Source organism: Leopardus geoffroyi, chromosome B2, assembly GCF_018350155.1.
Source record: "Leopardus geoffroyi isolate Oge1 chromosome B2, O.geoffroyi_Oge1_pat1.0, whole genome shotgun sequence".
Classification (NCBI taxonomy): domain Eukaryota; kingdom Metazoa; phylum Chordata; class Mammalia; order Carnivora; family Felidae; genus Leopardus; species Leopardus geoffroyi.
This window is the reverse complement of record NC_059332.1, coordinates 80107370-80126359: the sequence shown is the minus strand read 5'-3', so window position 1 is coordinate 80126359 and position 18990 is coordinate 80107370. Positions and strand designations below refer to the sequence as shown.

The 18990-nt window shown below is 45.1% G+C and overlaps 1 protein-coding gene and 1 non-coding gene across 4 annotated transcripts in view; one reads left to right on the top strand and one right to left on the bottom strand.

Annotated features, from left to right (window-relative positions):
• Positions 1 to 9884, top strand: part of GABRR2 (gamma-aminobutyric acid type A receptor subunit rho2) — a 44677-nt gene extending 34793 nt beyond the window's left edge. For all 3 annotated transcript variants that reach the window (XM_045499013.1, XM_045499014.1, XM_045499015.1), the window contains 3 exons: positions 2510 to 2662; positions 3892 to 4088; positions 5986 to 9884. In XM_045499013.1, the coding sequence (XP_045354969.1) occupies positions 2510 to 2662; positions 3892 to 4088; positions 5986 to 6297 (662 nt within the window). In that variant the 3' untranslated portion in view covers positions 6298 to 9884. The remainder of the gene's footprint in view (positions 1 to 2509; positions 2663 to 3891; positions 4089 to 5985) is intronic.
• Positions 9885 to 18676: 8792 nt separating this feature from the next.
• TRNAK-CUU lies at positions 18677 to 18749 on the bottom strand. Its single transcript has one exon. It is a non-coding gene; the product is annotated as a tRNA-Lys (tRNA).
• Between the last annotated feature and the right edge of the window lie 241 nt (positions 18750 to 18990).

Sequence of the window (18990 nt, the reverse complement as noted above, 5' to 3'; positions counted from 1 at the left end):
TGTCAGTCCCTTTCTAATCTCACTGTGAGCTCTTGTAGTAGTTTTCAGAGGGCTGTCATAATAAAGTACCATGGTCTGGGTGCCTGAAACAACTGGAAGGTATTTGCCACAGTTCTGGAGGCCAGAAGTCTGCAGGCCATGCGCCTCCCTTAGGCTCTAGGGAGGAACCTTTCCTTGTCTCTTACTAGTTTCTGGTGGGTGCTGCATTGCTCTGATGTCGGCTTCTGTTGTCATATGGCATTCTCCCTGTGTCCCTCTCTGTGTCTTCACATGCTGCTGTTTCTGTGTCTCTCTGTCCACACTTCCCTCTTCTCTAAGGACACCAGTTGTTGGATTATGGCCCACCCTAATCCAATATGACCTCGTCTCATCTTGATTCCATGTACAAAGACTCTATTTCTAAATAAGCTCACATTCACAGATACTGGGAGTTAGGACTTGGACATATCCCAATTCAACCCACGATAGCCCTGTGGTAGCTACAGGACCCTAGAGGACTTCTCACTTAATTACTCTTTGTGTATTGGGAAGCCCAGGCTCTTCTGTGGAAAGCTTTTGTTCTACTTTCTGCCCCCACATGGCCACCATCTCCCTGTTCATCTGCCCCCCACGCACCCCTCTGTCCCCAACATCAAACGTGGAGAAAGTTCGAGCCTCAGTCAAGGTTGTGTTAGTGTTTAGACAGCTCAAGCTTTCTTCACTTTATGCCCACAGTGCTTGTCCTCATCCCTTTCTTCCCTTTTCTGTCGATACGTATGTCCACAGAATTTTCTTTTCTCATATCTTCTTGGTAAGTTCAAACCAACTCTCTTTCTAAAACCAATTTTAAGAATGTCTTACATAACTTTTTTTTTTAAAGTTTTTTAAAAATATTTTTTAAAATTATTTTTAAAAAATATTTTTCTGTTTTTATTGAGGGACAGAGTGCGTGCATGCATACACAAGTAGGGGAGAGGCAGAGAGAGACGGAGACAGAGAATCCCAAGCAGGATCTGTGCTGTCAGCATAGAGCCTGATGCAGGGTTCCATCCCACAAACGATGAGATCATGACCTGAGCCCAAATCAAGAGTCAGACACTCAACAGACTGAACCACCCACACTCCCTTTTATTTCTTTATTTTAGAAAGACAGAGAGAGCATGAGTGGGGGAGAGAGGAAAGAGGGGGAGAGAGAGAGAGAGAGAAAGACAGAGAGAGAGAGAGAATCTTAAGCAGACTCCACGCTCAGCATGGAGCCCAACATGGGGCTTGATCCTAGAACGCTGGGATCATGACCTGAACTGAGATCTAGAGTTGGGAGCCCAAAGGACTGAGCCACCCAAGCACCCCCAGAGTATACATTTTTAAGGATCCTGGTTTCTTCCTAGTGTTTCCAAGGCAACTCTCCCTGATTTTCTTCCAAGGAAAGGATAGTGGAATAGTCCTTAGCAGAATGAGGGCAACTCTCAGCCTTTCCAGAAAAACCCTGTGCAAACCTAAGGAACAATGTGATTTGCTTCATGGGTGCCAATTTAAGTGTGGAAAATCTGACATGACTGGGTAAGCGCTGTGGTATGAATAAAGGATTGGGAGTTTCTGTCATAGTTGAAGATTACTTTCTATTTATCCACTCCACTGAAAGCACCTACCTCATTGAAATAACCCGGGAACTTACACAGTAAACCATGTGCCAAGCTTCTAATGGACTCATCCTATTGTTCCAGCCTTTCCCTATTGATCCACCCCTTCCTTTCCCTGACTCAGTACTAACTTTCCATGCCAGCCAGTTGGGCTTTGTCCCCTTCCTCAGCAGTATTTTTCTGGGTGCAGCCTGAGGTCCTCCTGCAACCAAACCATCAGGGCTGTGTGCTTGACAAACAGATTTCTGGGCCCTCTTGCAAGCTACTAAGTCAGCATCCCAGGCTGGGCTGAGATGGGAGTGGGGTAGGTGTGTGCACACAGTTTCAGTCCACTTTATACATTTATACTGTCCTCGCCACCATCTGTGGTCCCAGTGATTGGGTATCGACTTTGTGGATCATTTGAAGCCTTACCATTTTAGTCCTTGTTTACAACCACTCATCCTGTGATGTATGTGGAGGTTGGCTCAGCTGATAATCTACAACAAAGGGAATAGTGATAAGATCCCAGCTCTGCGGGCTCCTGCCTCACTGGTATTGGAATCAATAAAATAGAACCAGTCCCCCTGTCTTAGGTTTCTGAGCTGTGAGTCCTCAGGAAATATGGTCCTGGTTTGCAAATAACAAATACCAAACAAGCAGCTAAACATAGATCTCTCTTTCTACCTTTTCCCAAAGTGCTGTGGAGAGAAATTAGGTAACATTGAATAAATAAATGTGTTTATAGGAGAGAGGGCTTCGATTTTAGAAAGGAGATATATTCTATTAAGTCAATGATCATTCACTTTGAACTTTCTGCTGGAGATGAGAGCAATATGGGGGAACCCAGGGAAGGAGTTTGTTTTTGCCTCTCTCACTGAACCTCACTCGCTTCCTCCTGTGTCCCCCAGGCTGGTACAACCGTCTGTACATTAACTTCACTTTGCGACGCCACATCTTCTTCTTCTTGCTCCAAACTTACTTTCCTGCCACCCTGATGGTCATGCTGTCCTGGGTGTCCTTTTGGATCGACCGCAGAGCTGTGCCCGCCAGAGTTTCACTGGGTAAAAGCATGTGATAAGGTGTGATAGGGTGGTTATTTTTTCATAACTGATCACTATAAAAAGAAAAAGTAGGGGCGCCTGGGTGGTTCAGTCGGTTGAGCATCCGACTTCAGCTCCGGTCAATATCTCGCAGGTGACGAGTTCGAGCCCTGCGTCAGGCTCTGACAGCTCAGAGCCTGGAGCTGCTTCCGATTCTGTGTCTCCCTCTCTCTCTGCCTCTCCGCCACCCATGCTGTCTCTCTCTCTGTGTCTCAAAAATAAAGATAAACAGTAAAAAAAAAATTTTTTTTAAAAGAAAGAAAAAGTAAAATCATTATTCAGAGTTCTTAACTGATTGGCTGCCAGAGCCAAAAGGAGCAGACTTTCCTCCTGCTTCTTGCCCTCACTGTTCCCACACTGCCCTCAGCTTCCTAGACTATTTTATGAAAACCACAGGGAGCTACAACTGCATCAGCTTTGCTTGAGTCATTTCAGAAGGAAAAGACTTGTCTGGGGAATAGATGTCCACTACCAGCAGTCTTAGAGCTCACTACGTCGATGAATAAGACAATTCTGCAAATGCCAAAAACTTATTTTGTAAATACAAGAATTTTGTTTGTTGGCCTTGTTTGCATAGAGTGAGAGTTTGAAAGCAGGGCCTGTATCAGGTGACTTGGAGGGAGGGAAAGGGCTGTATGCCCTGGAGTTGTGGTTTTAGTCCTTGCAGACCCCTAAATTCCAGAGTGAACCATCACAGCTCATCGTTGTCAATCTGGACAAAATCAGGCTGGGCTCCCAGAAATGTGAGGGTTTAACCTGCAAGGCACAGGGAGGAAGAAACTAGCATGCAGGCTTCCGGGAATTTCCACAGTCTTCAGAGACTTAACATGGCCCAGAGAGAGAATGAGGCCATTCCTTGTGGTGTGGGAAATTTCCTTTAGTGGTGTCCTTTACTCACTGTTTCAAATTCCACATCTGGACGGGTCCTCCGTGAAGCCCTGCTGATGTGGTCAGCCATATCGCAGAGACCCAGTCCCCCAAGGGACGTAGAATGAAACAGGACCAGCAGTGAGCTGGCCAAGAGGGGGGCTGCCTGCTGCCTGTGGGGCAGATCCTCAGCATGGATGTTTCCATGCCCCGGGGGTTTCTCGTTAGATTTAAGAGATGGAGAATATAACACGGTGACTCAGTGGACTGTGGGAGCAGTTCTGTACCCTTGTCGGCGGCTGAACTAGAGCTGGATGTTGCAGGTATCACCACCGTGCTGACCATGTCCACCATCATCACGGGCGTGAACGCCTCCATGCCCCGCGTGTCCTACATCAAGGCGGTGGACATCTACCTCTGGGTCAGCTTTGTGTTCGTGTTCCTCTCGGTGCTGGAGTATGCAGCTGTCAACTACCTGACCACGGTGCAGGAGCGGAAGGAGCGGAAGCTCCGGGAAAAGGCGAGACAAGTTTCATTCATTTCCTGTCCTAGCTCAAGCTACTGGTTGGATGAGAATGGCAGGAAGGAGGGTTGTGTGTAGAAAAGGGCGATGTTTATGCAAAAGGAGGGAGATCTATTTTAGAGTAGGTTCTAGCTTCTACCACAAAGGATCCCAGAAAGCAGAAAGTCTTTGGATCAAGACTAGGAACAGGAAGACTTGGATCCTTAGGTCCAATTCTGCTACTTATACTGGGCTTCCGTTTCCTCATCTGTAAAAATGGTATAGCTGAACCCTCACCTCGCCTTCCTCCCAGGGTTATTGTAAAGATCTCATGAAGTAATGTATATAAAAATTATTTTGAAGCTGTGGGGTTCTAGAGTATCTAGTATAGTATAGTATCTAAAGCATCTAGATAGTATAGTATCTAAAGTGTCACTGTTACTATTGAACATGTTTAGGGAAGGTGCCTCCATGTCCTATGACCAGACAAGGAGAGTTCTAGAGTTGAACATTCCTGTGTTTATCTGCACTCTGACCCAGTGAAAATTCAGCCACATACAACTTTAGCCTTTAGACTCATTGGAAATACTATGCTATATACACTGCACTGCAGTATATTAACCCATAGCATGAGATACAGTGGAAATGAGGAATTCAGGCAACGTGCATAGGCCTTTGGCACAGGGAGGGAAAGTCAATTCCTTTCGTATTCAGACTCTCATTAATCGCAGTAAGAAATAAAATGTCAACTTGTTAACCAAATCATTGCTCATCATCGCACCAATCAAAATGGATTTATACCTAAAAGGTATAAAGATCAGGGGATATGAAAATCCCACATTTATGCACATCTAGGTGGCTAATAGCTCCTTAACATAAAGGACTTTTAAATTTTAGGAAAAAAGGATGTGTTACCTTTTCAAAAATAGTCTTTCAATGCCCACATCATACGTGTTAAATATTTCTACACTGCCTCCAAATGGGCTAAATCGTTTAAGAATTTATTTTTAAAATTCTATTCAAACCTTTTCTACTTTAGCATTTGAGTGGTATTCACTCAGATTTTCAATAATCTGCGCATCGGTCATTGTCAAATGATTTTGGATTATATTTAAACATTTTTGATTTATAATCAAATGAACTTTCCCATATAGAGCTGTTGAAAAAAATAACAAGCCTTCACCTGACAAATATGGGCTCATGAATTGTTGAATGGTGCCAGCTAGAAGCCCACTCTTTGCTGACTCAAATTTTGGAAAGAAGTGAAACCATTTCCTTCCTTAAAAAAGGCATTACAGGGGCGTCTAATGGGCTGAGTTGGTAGAGCATGTGACTCTCCATCTGAAGGTTGTGAAGTCAAGCCCCACATTGGGCATGGAACCTACTTAAAAAATAAAATAAAATAATAAAAATGCATCGAAGGCACCATGACCTTTTATGCTTTAGAATAAGGATACTCTCCTACCTAGTCATCTTTTGATTCATGCACAAAGAGGTGGAGACCCACAACTGGAATGAGAATGCGCAGGTTTAAAGTTTTGACTCTGACGCTAGCTATGTAATTTCAGGAGAACTATATAGCCTCTCTGGGTCTTAGCCTCCCTGCAGTTGAGAGCATGTGAACTCAATCAGTGATTCTGGACCCTGGCTGCACAGTAGAATCACCTGGGGAGCTTTGAATTAATTCGTTTAGAGTGGAGCCTGGGTGTGGCCATTTTAAAGAGCTCCTGGATGATTCTAATATGCAGCCAGGGCAGAGAGTCATTGGACTGAGTGAACTCTGGAGATCCTTCCAGTTCTGCCTTTCTGTGGTTCTGAGTAGCCAGAGGGCTTTGCTCTCGGCCCAGGCCACCTCCTCTGCACTTCCACAGGGTCTAAACATGCCTGCCACCTCTCTTGTGTTTGCTGCCTGCAGTTCCCCTGCACGTGTGGAATGCTTCACTCAAGAACCATGATGCTGGATGGAAGCTACACTGAGTCTGAGGCCAACAGCCTGGCTGGGTACCCACGAAGCCATATTCTGACAGAAGAAGAAAGACAAGACAAAATAGTGGTCCATCTGGCTGTGAGCAATGAATCCAACTCCTCTAGGAAGAAGGGGCTTCTGAAGGGCCAGATGGGTCTTCGCATCTTCCAGAACACCCATGCCATTGACAAGTACTCCAGGTTGATATTTCCTGCCTCCTACATATTTTTCAACTTAATTTATTGGTCAGTGTTTTCCTAGAAGCCCTGAGACTATGCTTGGGAAAGGACATAGACATCTATGGGGCCTGGCCAGCTGTCTGCACATGGACCTGCTGACCACTCTTCCCTCACCAGACGGAGCAGCTGCCCCTGGACCACCAGACACTGGACCACGATGTCAGTACCCCCTCTCAGAGGAGCCCAGGAGCCCTCCAGCTCCCTTTTCCCTGACCTCATGGGTTTGCTCCTCATTAATGGTGTGTTCTGTGCCCTATTTCATGCCTCATTGGGACTGTCTTCTGTTCTTGTGTGTAAACAAGAGCACAAGAACCCCCCCCCCCATAAAAATGACTCAAATGCCTCCTAGATATTCTGATACCCTAAGGAAGCCCAGGATTCAGTAGTGAAGGGACAAGGAAGAATAAAGGGCAAGCTTAGGGGCTTTATGGATAAGAGACAGGAAATAGGATTCAAAATAGGAATTAAAAAATATGTAAATCCGTACAACTAGATTAAGTGCCTACCTAGGAAGGAAAAAAAAAAAAAAGCTCAGATCCCTGATTGGAAATGATTTGACCTGTGTGAGTCTGGCAACTCACAGGATTTTGCAATCCATTCAATCATTCGTTAAATATTGAGCACCCACCTTCGTCTGAAAACGAACCAATAGAAGTCTCTTTTCTCAGAGAACTTCTCTAAGCTTGCACTCATTCTACATATGGCAGAGGGTACTTCTGCCCATCTTTCTCTCCCAGCCCCCACTTACCCCATGGATCTGTTCTGTTTGCTGGTGCTTTTACTTCTATGTCTGTCTAGAAAAGCACTTTCTGTCTCCTGTGAGGCCCTCCTAAGGCCAGCTTAATACTTCTTTCTTGGAATGTCCATTCAGGACAAGTATAGTATTGGGGAGAAGGCCAGGGATTTGAGAATGGGTGATAACAGAACTTGGTCTTGGAGAGGAAGGAGCCATGAGTCTGCTGTGGAAATGTGTTCCACATGCCATCCTACCTCCCTTACTGGGCTTCTCCCCCAGCAGACAGATGACCTCAATAATTCCTGTGTCCACCCCTGCCCCCACCCCAAGGGTGGGCAGCACTGCCCCTGCACCCTGGAATGATTTCTCCTTTCCACAAGGAATTGACTTTCCTCTAATGTGGCTAAGCTCAAATTAGGAAAGCAATCTGATTTATTGAATCTATAGTAAATTGTGAATGACCATTCCTCTTAATCCTATTTTAGGTGTTTTCTAGTTAACTCAAGTGAACCTCTAATTAGCAGTATTTATGGAAATATAAAGGATATGATTTTGAGAAGGGGGCCTTTTCTTTAAATCACAGCACTTGGAATCAGAGGGCTGATCTGGGGAGTAGGGAGGGAATGCCCAGCTCAGATTTCTTGTTTAATAAAAGAAGTTGTTCTGCTCTGTCCCCTACATGCTGCCCCTTCTACCTTCCTGCTCAGGGTCTGAGCATCTAGTCCTTTGGTCACAAGTATACAAATGGTACAGGAAGAGAGTATAACCCTGCCTTAAATCAAGTGAGCTCTGGCCTGTGGAGTCTGCTTTGCAGCTCCTGACTTCCAGGAGCAGAGCTTTTTAGTTCCTGAAGATTAGAGCACAGGTAGGTACCAGAGCCTCCTGAAGTTTCAAGTCAAGGGCCCGTACATCCCTGATCTGCTCACTTCTCCCGCACCACAACCGCCATACGGTTGCCCTATGCATCTCCGCTTCTCTGGTCCTTCCTTTCATCAGTTACCCACCCATTTCCTCTGTTCCCATACCCATTCCTTGTGTGATCCTGGTCCCAGACACCCCTTTGCTTCGCCACTCCACTGTCCCTGTTGAGACCCAGACTCACCATCTCTGGCCACCAACCCTACCAGTCCAGAGGCTGTGTGATCAGGACTGGGACTTGAGGAATTAAACTCTCAACAGGACAGCCTCCAGGCAATAATATGGCATAGATTACCTTGGGCAACTGCGAGTTTGGGAGGTTCCCAAGACCACTCTCAGGTTTAATAATTCACTGGAAGGACTTTCAGAACTCAGGGGAACCATTATACTCACAGTTATGCTTGGATGTGGCAAAAGGATACAGATTAAAATCAGTGAAGGAAAGCAGCATTTAGGGCAGGGAGCAGGAGAGACCAGGCACAATTTTTAACTGTTCTCTGTCAGTGAAATCATGCAGTTAGTGTTTATTTCTCTCAGCAATGATGTTTGACAATATGTACCAAGTATTGCCAACCAAGAAAATGTACCCAAGTCCATCAAGGTGTGCAGAGTTTTTATTAGGGGCTGGCCAATGTAGATACAGCTAACTGCCCACCTGGCTGACCTTAGTCTCGAGCCCTTTCAGAGGTTGAGCTGACAACTCTTATCCTTAGGCCTCCATCATAAATCACACTGTTAGTATAGACTATCTGGCTTGACCCAAGGCTCCAAGGTAAAGACTCTCGTATTAGGCAGTATATCCCAAGGGCTTAGAAATTACCTCCAAGGAGCTGAGGCCGACCCAAACCCTTTCTTTTGTCAAGGCTAATCCTTTACTGCACAGCAATCTTTGTAAATTACTTATTGTTAATGCTGATCGCTGGGTTGCTATTATAGATTCATGCAACAAACATTTTAAACATGCCTTGCACTGGGATGTTCAAATTAAGAACAAGCGTCAGTTGCAGCTGTCAGAGAGGGTATACATACACAGAGGACGGTGTACACAAATATCTACAAGTTAAAAAGTGTTAAGTGCTACAGTAGTGGTTCAAAGTGTAATGGGAGTGCAGAGGAAGGAGAGAATGATTTCTCCTGGGAACACTGGATCTCATGGACAAAACACCCCTGAGCTGCCCCTTGAAGGTTGGAGATTTGGAGATGAACATGCTAGACGCACATTGCACATGTAGAAAAGTACGTACTGGATCTGTGCCGTCCAATATGGTAGCCACTAGCCATGTAGCTATTTAAATTTAAGTTAAATTAAAAGTACGGTTCTTGCCACTGCACTAGGCACATTTTCCAAGTGCTCTTCTCAATTGCCGCCTGTGGACAGTGCAGACCTAGAGAATGTTTCCGCAACCACAGAAAGTCCTGTTAGATAGTGCTGCTGTGGACGAAGGGGTCAGCCTGAGCAGGGGCATGAGAGCGGCAGGAAAGTCTGGGGCTGCACAGTGTAAGGTTTGTGGGACAAGTCATCTGTTTTTGCTGGGTCCTAGGCTATGGGAAGAGGAGGTGAAAGACCAGCACTTTCCACAACACTAGGGTCATGGCAGGCTTCCCCCATGCCAGTGCCAACAAGGACAGCGCCCCCTCCCTGGAGTTGTCTGGCCCAGAACCACTGGGTTTCCTAGCCTCATGGACAGATGAAAGATGAAACTATGAAAAACAAGGATTATTGGATGGTACAGGGCATCTGGACTTGTTTAGAAATTTTTACTCTCTGTAGATTCTTGTAGGCCACAATGCTACTCAAAGAATAATTATGTTGTCACTAAATAGATTGCTATAGTTGTCTTATTTAATTCCAATACTGCTCTGCTTCTGACTATGTTGTCTTCATAAATTGAGGCTCATATAACATGGTAGCCTGTTCACACTCAAAAAAATAAAGATGTATTTTAACTAGCTTACATATTTAACTGGAGTTAATAGTTAATAGTATGATGTTTACAATCATAAATAGCATTTTATCATGTAGAATCATAATATAATGACACCACTGTATTTAACACTGCCTTACTGCAGTGTAACACAGTCTGACTCTACTTAAGAAAAGTAGAGAATTAAAAGGTAAAGAAGAGACAATAGTAGGGGTGTCTGGGTGACTCAGTTGATTAAACATCTGACTTTGGCTCGGGTCATGATCTCCTGGTTCACAAGTTTGAGCCCAGCGTCAGGCTCTGTGCTGCAAGCTCGGAGCCTGGAGCCTGCTTTGGATTCTGTGTCTCCCCCTCTCACTGCCCCTCCCCCGCTTGTGCTCCGTCTCTCTCTCTCTCAAAAGTAAATAAACATTAACAAAAAAAAAAAGAAGAGACCATAGTAGGAGTAGAAAACAGGAACTAAGGAAATGCTGAGGACATGGAATGATTCACTCTAGAGGCAGGAAGACAGCAGTAAACATGATTGTTATCAGGGATGCTTGAATGATACTTTATTTCACTGACTCTAAGGCACCATTGATGTAAGATGCACCCGTATTTTATGTACCACCAAGAAAGAAAAAAATGCTATGAATTAAATTACAGCATGCTAGTGATTATGAGTCCTGATTTCACCAATATTAAATTGTGAAAAAATATGCATGTTGGATAAATCAAATAGGTATTATACAAAAGCTGGTGATTGGACATACTTCTTTGACACCACAGAACCAACATTTATTATGCACTTGTCCTCAGGGACTCGTGCCTGGGTGGGGGAATGGGGTGATGGCAGATACAGAAATAAATGGGCAACACCTTTCAGTGATTAAGAAGTTTACATTGCAGTGCATGTGTTTCAAATTTTTTTTTTTTAACGTTTATTTATTTTTGAGACAGAGACAGACAGAGCATGAACAGGGGAGGGGCAGAGAGAGAGGGAGACACAGAATCTGAAACAGGCTCCAGGCTCTGAGCTGTCAGCACAGAGCCCGACGCAGGGCTCGAACTCATGGGGTGTGAGATCATGACCTGAGCCGAAGTCGGACGCTTACCCGACCAAGCCACCCAGGCGCCCCTATTCCCTTACTTAGATGGGCAGAAATGAGGTTGGAAAGAGTAGAAAGAAAAGAAAACCCAAGCTGGTCTGGGTTGTGCTGAGACATGTGGGCATGGAGTCACCCCTACACCCAGGTAGAAACTTGGAGTCAACTAGGACACGTGGCTAGCTCTTGAGGCTGGAAGCTGGCCTGTGGGACCCACAGCTATTCAGGGCGGCCAGGGCAAAGCAGTATGGGTTTCCATCACCTATGCTGTTATAGGGAAGGAAAGTTTTCCTTGACCCTCTTAGAGTCCCTGGCTGAGTCTGCAAGTGAAACTGAAAAAGACAGAAAGACAGATTAATAGGAGAAAAGCATACATGTTTATCTAATGTAAGTCTCATGTGACACCGAGGATTTGTAAAGAAATGAAGACCCAAAGAAATGGTTAAACCTGAGTGTTTTTGTGCTAGATTTGATGAAATGTGAAGCGTCATGGGAAGATACGATAGGACGAAAGGTCTGAGGTAAGTGTAGTAAATGGGAGTGGGGGGATTTAGCAAGCCTTGTTTCTTCAGATTCCTTCCTGTGTCCCTTCATCTTTGGAGATAAGGGTGCTCCTTTCCTGTGGGTGTGGAAAGGGCAGCTGTCACATAAAGGTTATGACTTGCTTCAGGGGACGGTCAGAAAGTCCTTCCTGCACAAGCTGTTTCTCAAATTCCTTACTCTTGAAATAGTCAATAGGTTATAGTTTGGGGGTTGCATGTCCCGTTTAAATGGTACAGACCAGCATGATTCATAACCCCACCACCATAGACCTCTTCCTTTTTCCTTTCGTTGCAAAAGAACAGACAGCTGTGCTTGTGGGATTAACACTGGATTGGAAGCAGCTGATGCCCCCACCCCCACGCGGTCACTAGGAAATGTGGCAGGAGTTAAAATGGTTCCCACAAGGAAGGCTGCGTGCCCAACCCGTCTGAGAGTGAATGTGTTGGCCGGTTTGCACAGAGACCCAAATCCCGTGCCAGGAGGCTGCATTGTCCCAGCCTGTCCCACCCCCGGAGTCACCGGTGAGCATCTGCACGGGTAGTATAAAAACATTCGCCATTAGTAGATTGGATAAAGCACTCAATCCTCACCCTCAGACCTTCAGATGTCATTACGAAATGACATTTGGGTCAGCCATTGAGAACATTAGGTTTGGGATTTATTTTAAAAGAGAAATTGAAAGATAAACCTCGGCTATAGTAAACCATTGTTTAATCTAAACCGACCAGGTTTGTGGTGGCAAAGCTCTTCTCCACCCTGTCCATTTAGCCCAAGGCATCCCAGATTCTACAGTGCACATGAGTAACCTGGGGGGCTTGTTAACATGCACACTTACATCCAGTAGGTGGGGAGGGGACCCAGGATCCTGCACTCCCAGCAAGCACCTGGGAGATGTTCCAGCTGCTGGTCTGCAGACCACGCTTCAAGTGGCAAGGCCTTAGAGACCCCTGCTCATCATTTAAAGTTGAGCTTAAATGTCACCTCCTCTCTGTTGATTTCCTGACATCCTCTTCCTTCCCAAAGCAGAATTTATTACTACCTTACTGGCATCCTCAAAGCATTTTTATGCATTTGAGCATTAAGAAATTTCCTTTATGTTGTGATTATCCTCCTTAATCCGTGCTTTCCTAGCTCTGGCTAATGGTAGTCACCTGGGGAGTTTAAAAAAAAGAAATCTCAGTGCCTAAGTCCCACTACCCCAAGAGTTTCTGATTTTATTATGGTTCCCACTCTTGTAGCCAGGGCAGAGGTGTATCAGAGCACCTGGCTCCGGGGTCCCACACAGACCAGGTTCTGCCACTTGTCACCGACAAAACGCAAAGGCAGAGAAATGAGTGGTGGTGAAGAAGAAAGGAGTTTATTTCAGTGAGGCCAACACTGAGAAGACAGCAGACTAGAGTCTCAAAGACTGTCTCCAAAGTGCTGAAAATACTTCCAGGTTTATGTGAGAAAATGTGGGACAAAGGTTGGTGGGAAAGTGCAGGAGGGCAGCGAAGATCAAATTGCACATTGTCCTGGAGTCAGTCGGAGTGGAGTCTTGCTGGCTCAGGGCGGTGCTTGTTGCCTCAGGGGGTAGTTTCAGTTCCCATCAGAGGATGCTCTGCCTGCAGGGTCTTTTGCCTGAGTTAAGAGGTAAGCTGGAAAGAAGAACTTAATCAATTAGAAAATACAGACCAAGGTCAGAATGGAGGTAGTTGAAGTCCTCTTTCACTCTCTGTCTCTCTTTTAAATAACACTGATGCTTTTTTTGAAGACTGATACTAAAATCTGAAATAAATTTCTTTGGGAGAGTATTGTCTTGACTTGGTTTGCATGGTTTGCAAACTGTGGTCCCCAGGACCCAGTGGGTTCTCTGGGGGTGCTTCAGGGACTACTCCAGGGGTGAGAGATGGGAGAATAGGAATGAACAGAGGGTGTGGGGACAAGGCAAAGGACCCAGCCAGAGTGGGGGAACAGTAAGGAAGGAACAGAAGCTCATCCTTCCTCTTTTCCCAACAATTTTTTCATCCTGCTCTTGGGCAAAGCAACCAACACAACAAAGAAGACAGCCTACTGTAAGCAAGTGCCCAGTGCTTTCATCTTTCCAAGAACCCCATGAAGTAGGGTTCACAGAGGAGATAAGAGGTAAATACGTCAAGTTACAGGGCCAGGACTGCAACAGAACTTCTGACCCCAAGTCCTTTCGCTTGGCATGGTTCCCTGCAAGAAAGCTGTGGAGTCTGAGACACACAGGCCCCCAGGAAAGCCTCAGTCTTCTCCCATCGGCACTGCTCGGATCAATCCCGAAGGTGCCTGGCTTGTTGGTGGCACAGGTGGAAGGGAGGTTAGAGGTGGGAGGGGCAAGTAGGCACCAACCACCCACAGAACTTTAGGTTTCTGCACTGACATCATATCTGCCCAAACTATTTGGAAAAAGCTTCCAGCCCTGGGTCCTGGTCTTCTGGCCTCCAGCCTTCACGCTTCACCCACTTCTTCCCGTCCCCATCACCTCTCCTCTTCCCTAAGGGAGCACCACTGCTCAGCCTCCGGGAGGAAGCTGGCAGCTGTTGGCACGAGGGCCCCATTTCTCCCCTGATGTCTGCTCTGCCATTGTAGGGTTGTAGAGTTGAACATGGCCACAAACCTTTTTCATTCCTCCTATGAGCAGAAAGAGTGCATGTAGGTGAAAGCTGCAGCAGAAGAGGCCATCACAGATGTAATGAGTCCTAGAATGTAAGCTCCACAGGACAGGGATTTCCATCTATATTCTTAATTGCTGTCTCTCAAGGCATAACAGTGTTTGGCACATGGTGGATGCCCAGTAAATATGGAAGGAACGAATGAAGTACCCACTATGTGCTAGACACTGTGCCAGGGGCTTTACTTACACTATGCCATTTCCTGTTAGCTACTGAAATATCCTACTCATGTTCAGTGTGGAGGCGGGAGCCTGGAGATTCCGTGAATGCATTTTGCTAACCATCTGACATTGAGCAATGTACTTAATCTCTCTGAGCTTTAGTTTCTCCATCTGGGGGGAAAAAAGATGGTAATTCTGGCATCTTAGGGTGGATGTGAGGAGTGAGTTAACCTGTCTGAAGCACTCAGCCCAGTGCCTGGCCCAGGAAAAATACAATGTAGGCAAAGGAGAGGAGTCTACCCTACCACCCTACCACCCTAAAATGCCCTACCACCCAAAATATCAGTTCCATCTGTGATTGCAGTCATTTTTTTTTTTAAACATTTATTTATTTTCAAGAGACACAGAGCATGAGTGGGGCAGGGGCAGAGAGAGAGGGAGACACAGAATCCAAAGAAGGCTCCAGGCTCTGAGCTGTCAGCACAGAGCCCGACGTGGGGCTCGAACACACAAACCATGAGATCATGACCTGAGCCAAAGTTGGCCGCTTAACTGACTGAACCACCCTGGTGCCCCTGTGATTGCAGTCACTTCTTCTTTTCTTTTTTAATTTTTTTTCAATGTTTATTTATTTTTGAGAGATAGAGAAACAGAACACGAGCGGGGGAGGGGCAGAGAGAGAGGGAGACACAGAATCCGAAACAGGCTTCAGGCTCTCTGAGCTGTCAGCACAGAGCCCAATGCGGGGCTCAAACCCACGAACCATGAGATCATGACCTGAACCAAAGTTGGATGCTGAACCGACTGAGCCACCCAGGTGCCCCTGCAGTCATTTCTAAAACAACAAACATTTTAATACTAACCTGATCACAGAGTATATAAAATTCTTCGCAAGAGAATCCGGTTTACATTTCAGCCAGCCATTTTCATCAAAAGGGTAGATGAAAACTTTGTCATGGATCAGTTCGTGGTTTGGGGGACCACTTTCCTTTTTTAAAATGTTTATTTTGGAGAGAGAGAGCATGTAGGGGGAGGGGCAGAGAGAGAGGGGGACAGAGAATCTGAAGCGGCCTCTGTGCTGACAGCAGTGAGTCCCATGCGGGGCGAGAGCCCTTGACATGGAGCCGAAGTCGGGCGCTCAACTGAGCCACCCACCCAGGCACCCTTTCTGTGAGGAGGATTCATTCTTCATTTTGCAGATGAGAAAACAGACCCAGGGAGGTTGAATAACTTGCATACTGGCAGACAGCTAATTTTCAAAGGAAAAATGCTTACCCAGATACTCTCTTCTGCCAGTTACAGAATTTAGTTAATACTCCTCAAATGACATGAATTGGTAACAGCATGTGACTCGGGTTAAGGCTTCTCTCTTTGTCTGGAGATTCCATCTTCTCAGGCCTGTGACCCACTGGGACACCTACAAATGCCCAGACTTTGGTACTTCATGTGTTTTTTCTGAAGTTGGAAGATGACATGGGTCACCTCTCAGGATTCTTCACTCAGTCATGCTTTTCACTGAGTTTCCTAGAGCATATCTCTGGCCTCAGGAAAACTCCTTTGAAAAATTGGCTTGGTGTCATTGAATACTATCCAGGTTTATGCATTTGCTTTTAGTGACTTGCTGAATGTCACCTACACCAGTTTCAGTTAGATTCAGCTACATGTAAAGAACATGGTGTTAAAAAGAAAGAGGCCACAGGGGCAGTCCGGAATGCGCTAGTAGCTCTGTTCCATGTAGTCTCATGAAAACTCAGGCTGTTTCCTGCTCACTGCTTGCTCCCCTTGGAGTGTGGCCCTTGACCTCAATGGTCCAAGATGGTGCTAGGAATCCTAGCGATCTTTCTGCAGTTGAAGAGGCAGGATGTATGCAAGGGGAGGAAGAAGGAAAAATGAAGCATGCCAGCTATCTTTCAAGGAAAGTTCCAGGGGGCTGTTGCACACTTCCCCATTGGCCGGAACTTGGTCTTATGGCCGCATCTAGCTGCAAAGAATGCTGGGAAATGTATTTGCTCGGAATAGACATATACCTAGGTAAAAATAGGGTATTCTGGAAGAAAAGGAAAAACACAGAGTGTAGGAAAGAGCAGTTCCTGCCATACCACGCAAGAACGCAGCCACTTGTTTCCATGAAGCCCCAGCTGAGAACAGTTAGGAAGGTCATAAGAAAAGACAAAATGTTCAGTCATTGCCTCCTCCTTTCCTCTCACCCAGATACCTTCTTGTTCCTATTCTCAAGTGTGAAGCAGGGCAGAGATACATGGGTCTTTCTAAAGCATTGTGTTGATGCCAGGAGCTTCTGTTACTACTGAGCTCAGAGACTTGGAATGTTTCTATGCCCAGAAATAGGACCTGGGAACTGAGTCTCTGCCATCGTTTATTTTGAAAGAGGGCAGGAGTTTTATTTCCCCCAACTCTGCCAATTTTAGGGACAAGCAAATGGGGTTAGCAAATCTGAGGCCATTCTCCTTGGGATAGACTGTGAGGGCCTAAAGCCCGTGCCCTCACTAACTGTTCCACCTGTTTGCGTGACTGTTGTCTCCAGGGGCTGAGCTGGCCTGTCCCCCTCACACTCTAAGGGGTCTCGAATACTAGAAGCAAGAGAACAGAACACCCTCCAAGGTGATTATCAGTCTGAGATTGTTTTCCCAGGAATAATGAAGGGTTTGCCCTGAGTCACCCCCCCCCATCCTCTTTGTTAACAGTAGTACATTGTTTTGAGATCTCCTGCTGGCTTGAAGGATGTAAATGTGACACAGAGGAGAGCTTCTTCTGAGTTTGAATAACTTTAGAAATTGAGTCAATCAGCAAATATGATATAAGTATATTAAAAATAAGAGGGGCACCTGAGTGGCTCAGTCGGTTAAGCATCTGACTTCGGCTCAGGTCATGGTCATGAGTTTGAGCCCTGCGTGTGGCTCTGTGCTGACAGCTCAGAGCCTGGAGTCTGCTTCATATTCTGTGTCTCTCTCTCTGCCCTTTCCCTGCTCCTGCTCTCTCTCTCTCTCTCTCTCTCTCAAAAATAAATAAACATTTAAAAAGTAATAATAAGAAAAATACCAGAGTGAGGTAAGTAGTTGGAGTCTATTGTTCTGGAGCTTCTTTCTTAATAAAAGAAACAAGACTACATTTAAAACAATATATTGTGAATAACAATGTGTTAGTTAATGCGTTAGTAATTTGGACCATTTGTGTGCCTGTGATTCAAGTTACTGCCTACCTTAAGGTCATAATGTCCAAGAACAAAGCCATCTTTCATTTTCTATAATCCTCTTCTGTTCTTGTCTACTTCGTGTTAATCAATAGTCCACATGAATATGGGCATCTACATGGTTGGCATGTCTAGTCATATCTGTATTTCTGGAAAAGCTACCTTTTAATAAACTATTACTGTGTAAACTAGCTACAGCTGACAGCTTTTATTGACGTATGTTTTACATGCAATGAAATGCGCAGATCTTAATTAAGTATATTGTTTAGTGAGTTTCAGCAAGTGTGTATACCCAGTAACCCACCTTCCTATCAAAAGACGGAACCTTTCTGACAAATCTTATGCCTTATTTCCAGTCAGTCCTTATGTCCACCTCCCCCTAACCTCACAACCACTGCTGTGGGTTCTATCACCACTAGATTTGTGTCATTTCTCAAACTTCGTATACATGGAGTCATAAGGTATGTACTCTTTTGTGTCTGGCTTTTTTCATTCAACATCCATTTCTGAGTTTCATTCATGTTGTTGCAAGTATCTGTAGTTCATTCCTATTTGCTGCTGAGTAGTATCCCATTGTATGAATAAAGCATGATCTCTTTATCCATTCTCCTGTTGATAGACATTTAGATCATTTTCAGTTTGGAGAAGTAAAGCTTTCTATAATAATTATAATAAATACCTTAAATAAATCTGTAAGTAATAAATTTGTAGCTTATAAATAAGGAAACTGACAGGTGTGTGTGAGTATATTCTTGACTTATCACAGAAACATGCTCATCAAAGATACTCGACTAAAGCTCTGAGGCACAAGCATGCATCTGGAACCGTGCTTTGAGTGAATGAGGAGTTTGTGGAAGATGGGAGGATGAAGGGAACAATTACCAATTCATGAACTTAAAAAAAAAGTTTATTTCTTTTTGAGATGGGGGAGAGGGAGTGGGGGGAATTCATGAGCTTAAAGTGTTTATTTTTGAGAGAGAGAGAGAGAGAGAGAGAGAGAACAGGAGAGGGGCAGAGGGAGAGGGATACAGAGGATCTGAAGCGGGCTCATGAACCATAAGATCATGACCTGAGCCAGTTCAAGAGTCCGGAGTCAGATGCTTAACTGACTGAGCCACCCAGGTGCCTCAGAGAAAGGAAAAGTAACCGCCCAACGTGGGGCTCGAACCCACGACCCTGAGATTAAGAGTCTCATGCTCTACCGACTGAGCTAGCCGGGCAATTCATGTGCTTTTGAAAAGTTGTTGTCTTCCAATTGCAATCAAATGAAGGAAGTAGGCTTGGTCTGAAAATGCTTTACAATTTAGAAATGAGTCACTCCTGATTAATTGCTCCATTTTACAGTGGAGAAAATTCTTGGACTTTTAGTTTTCTTTTGTGTAAAATGGAGGCACTAATTTTTACCTAGCCTACCTCGCAGGGTTTTTTGTTTTTTGTTTTTTTTTTTTGAGAAGCAAATGA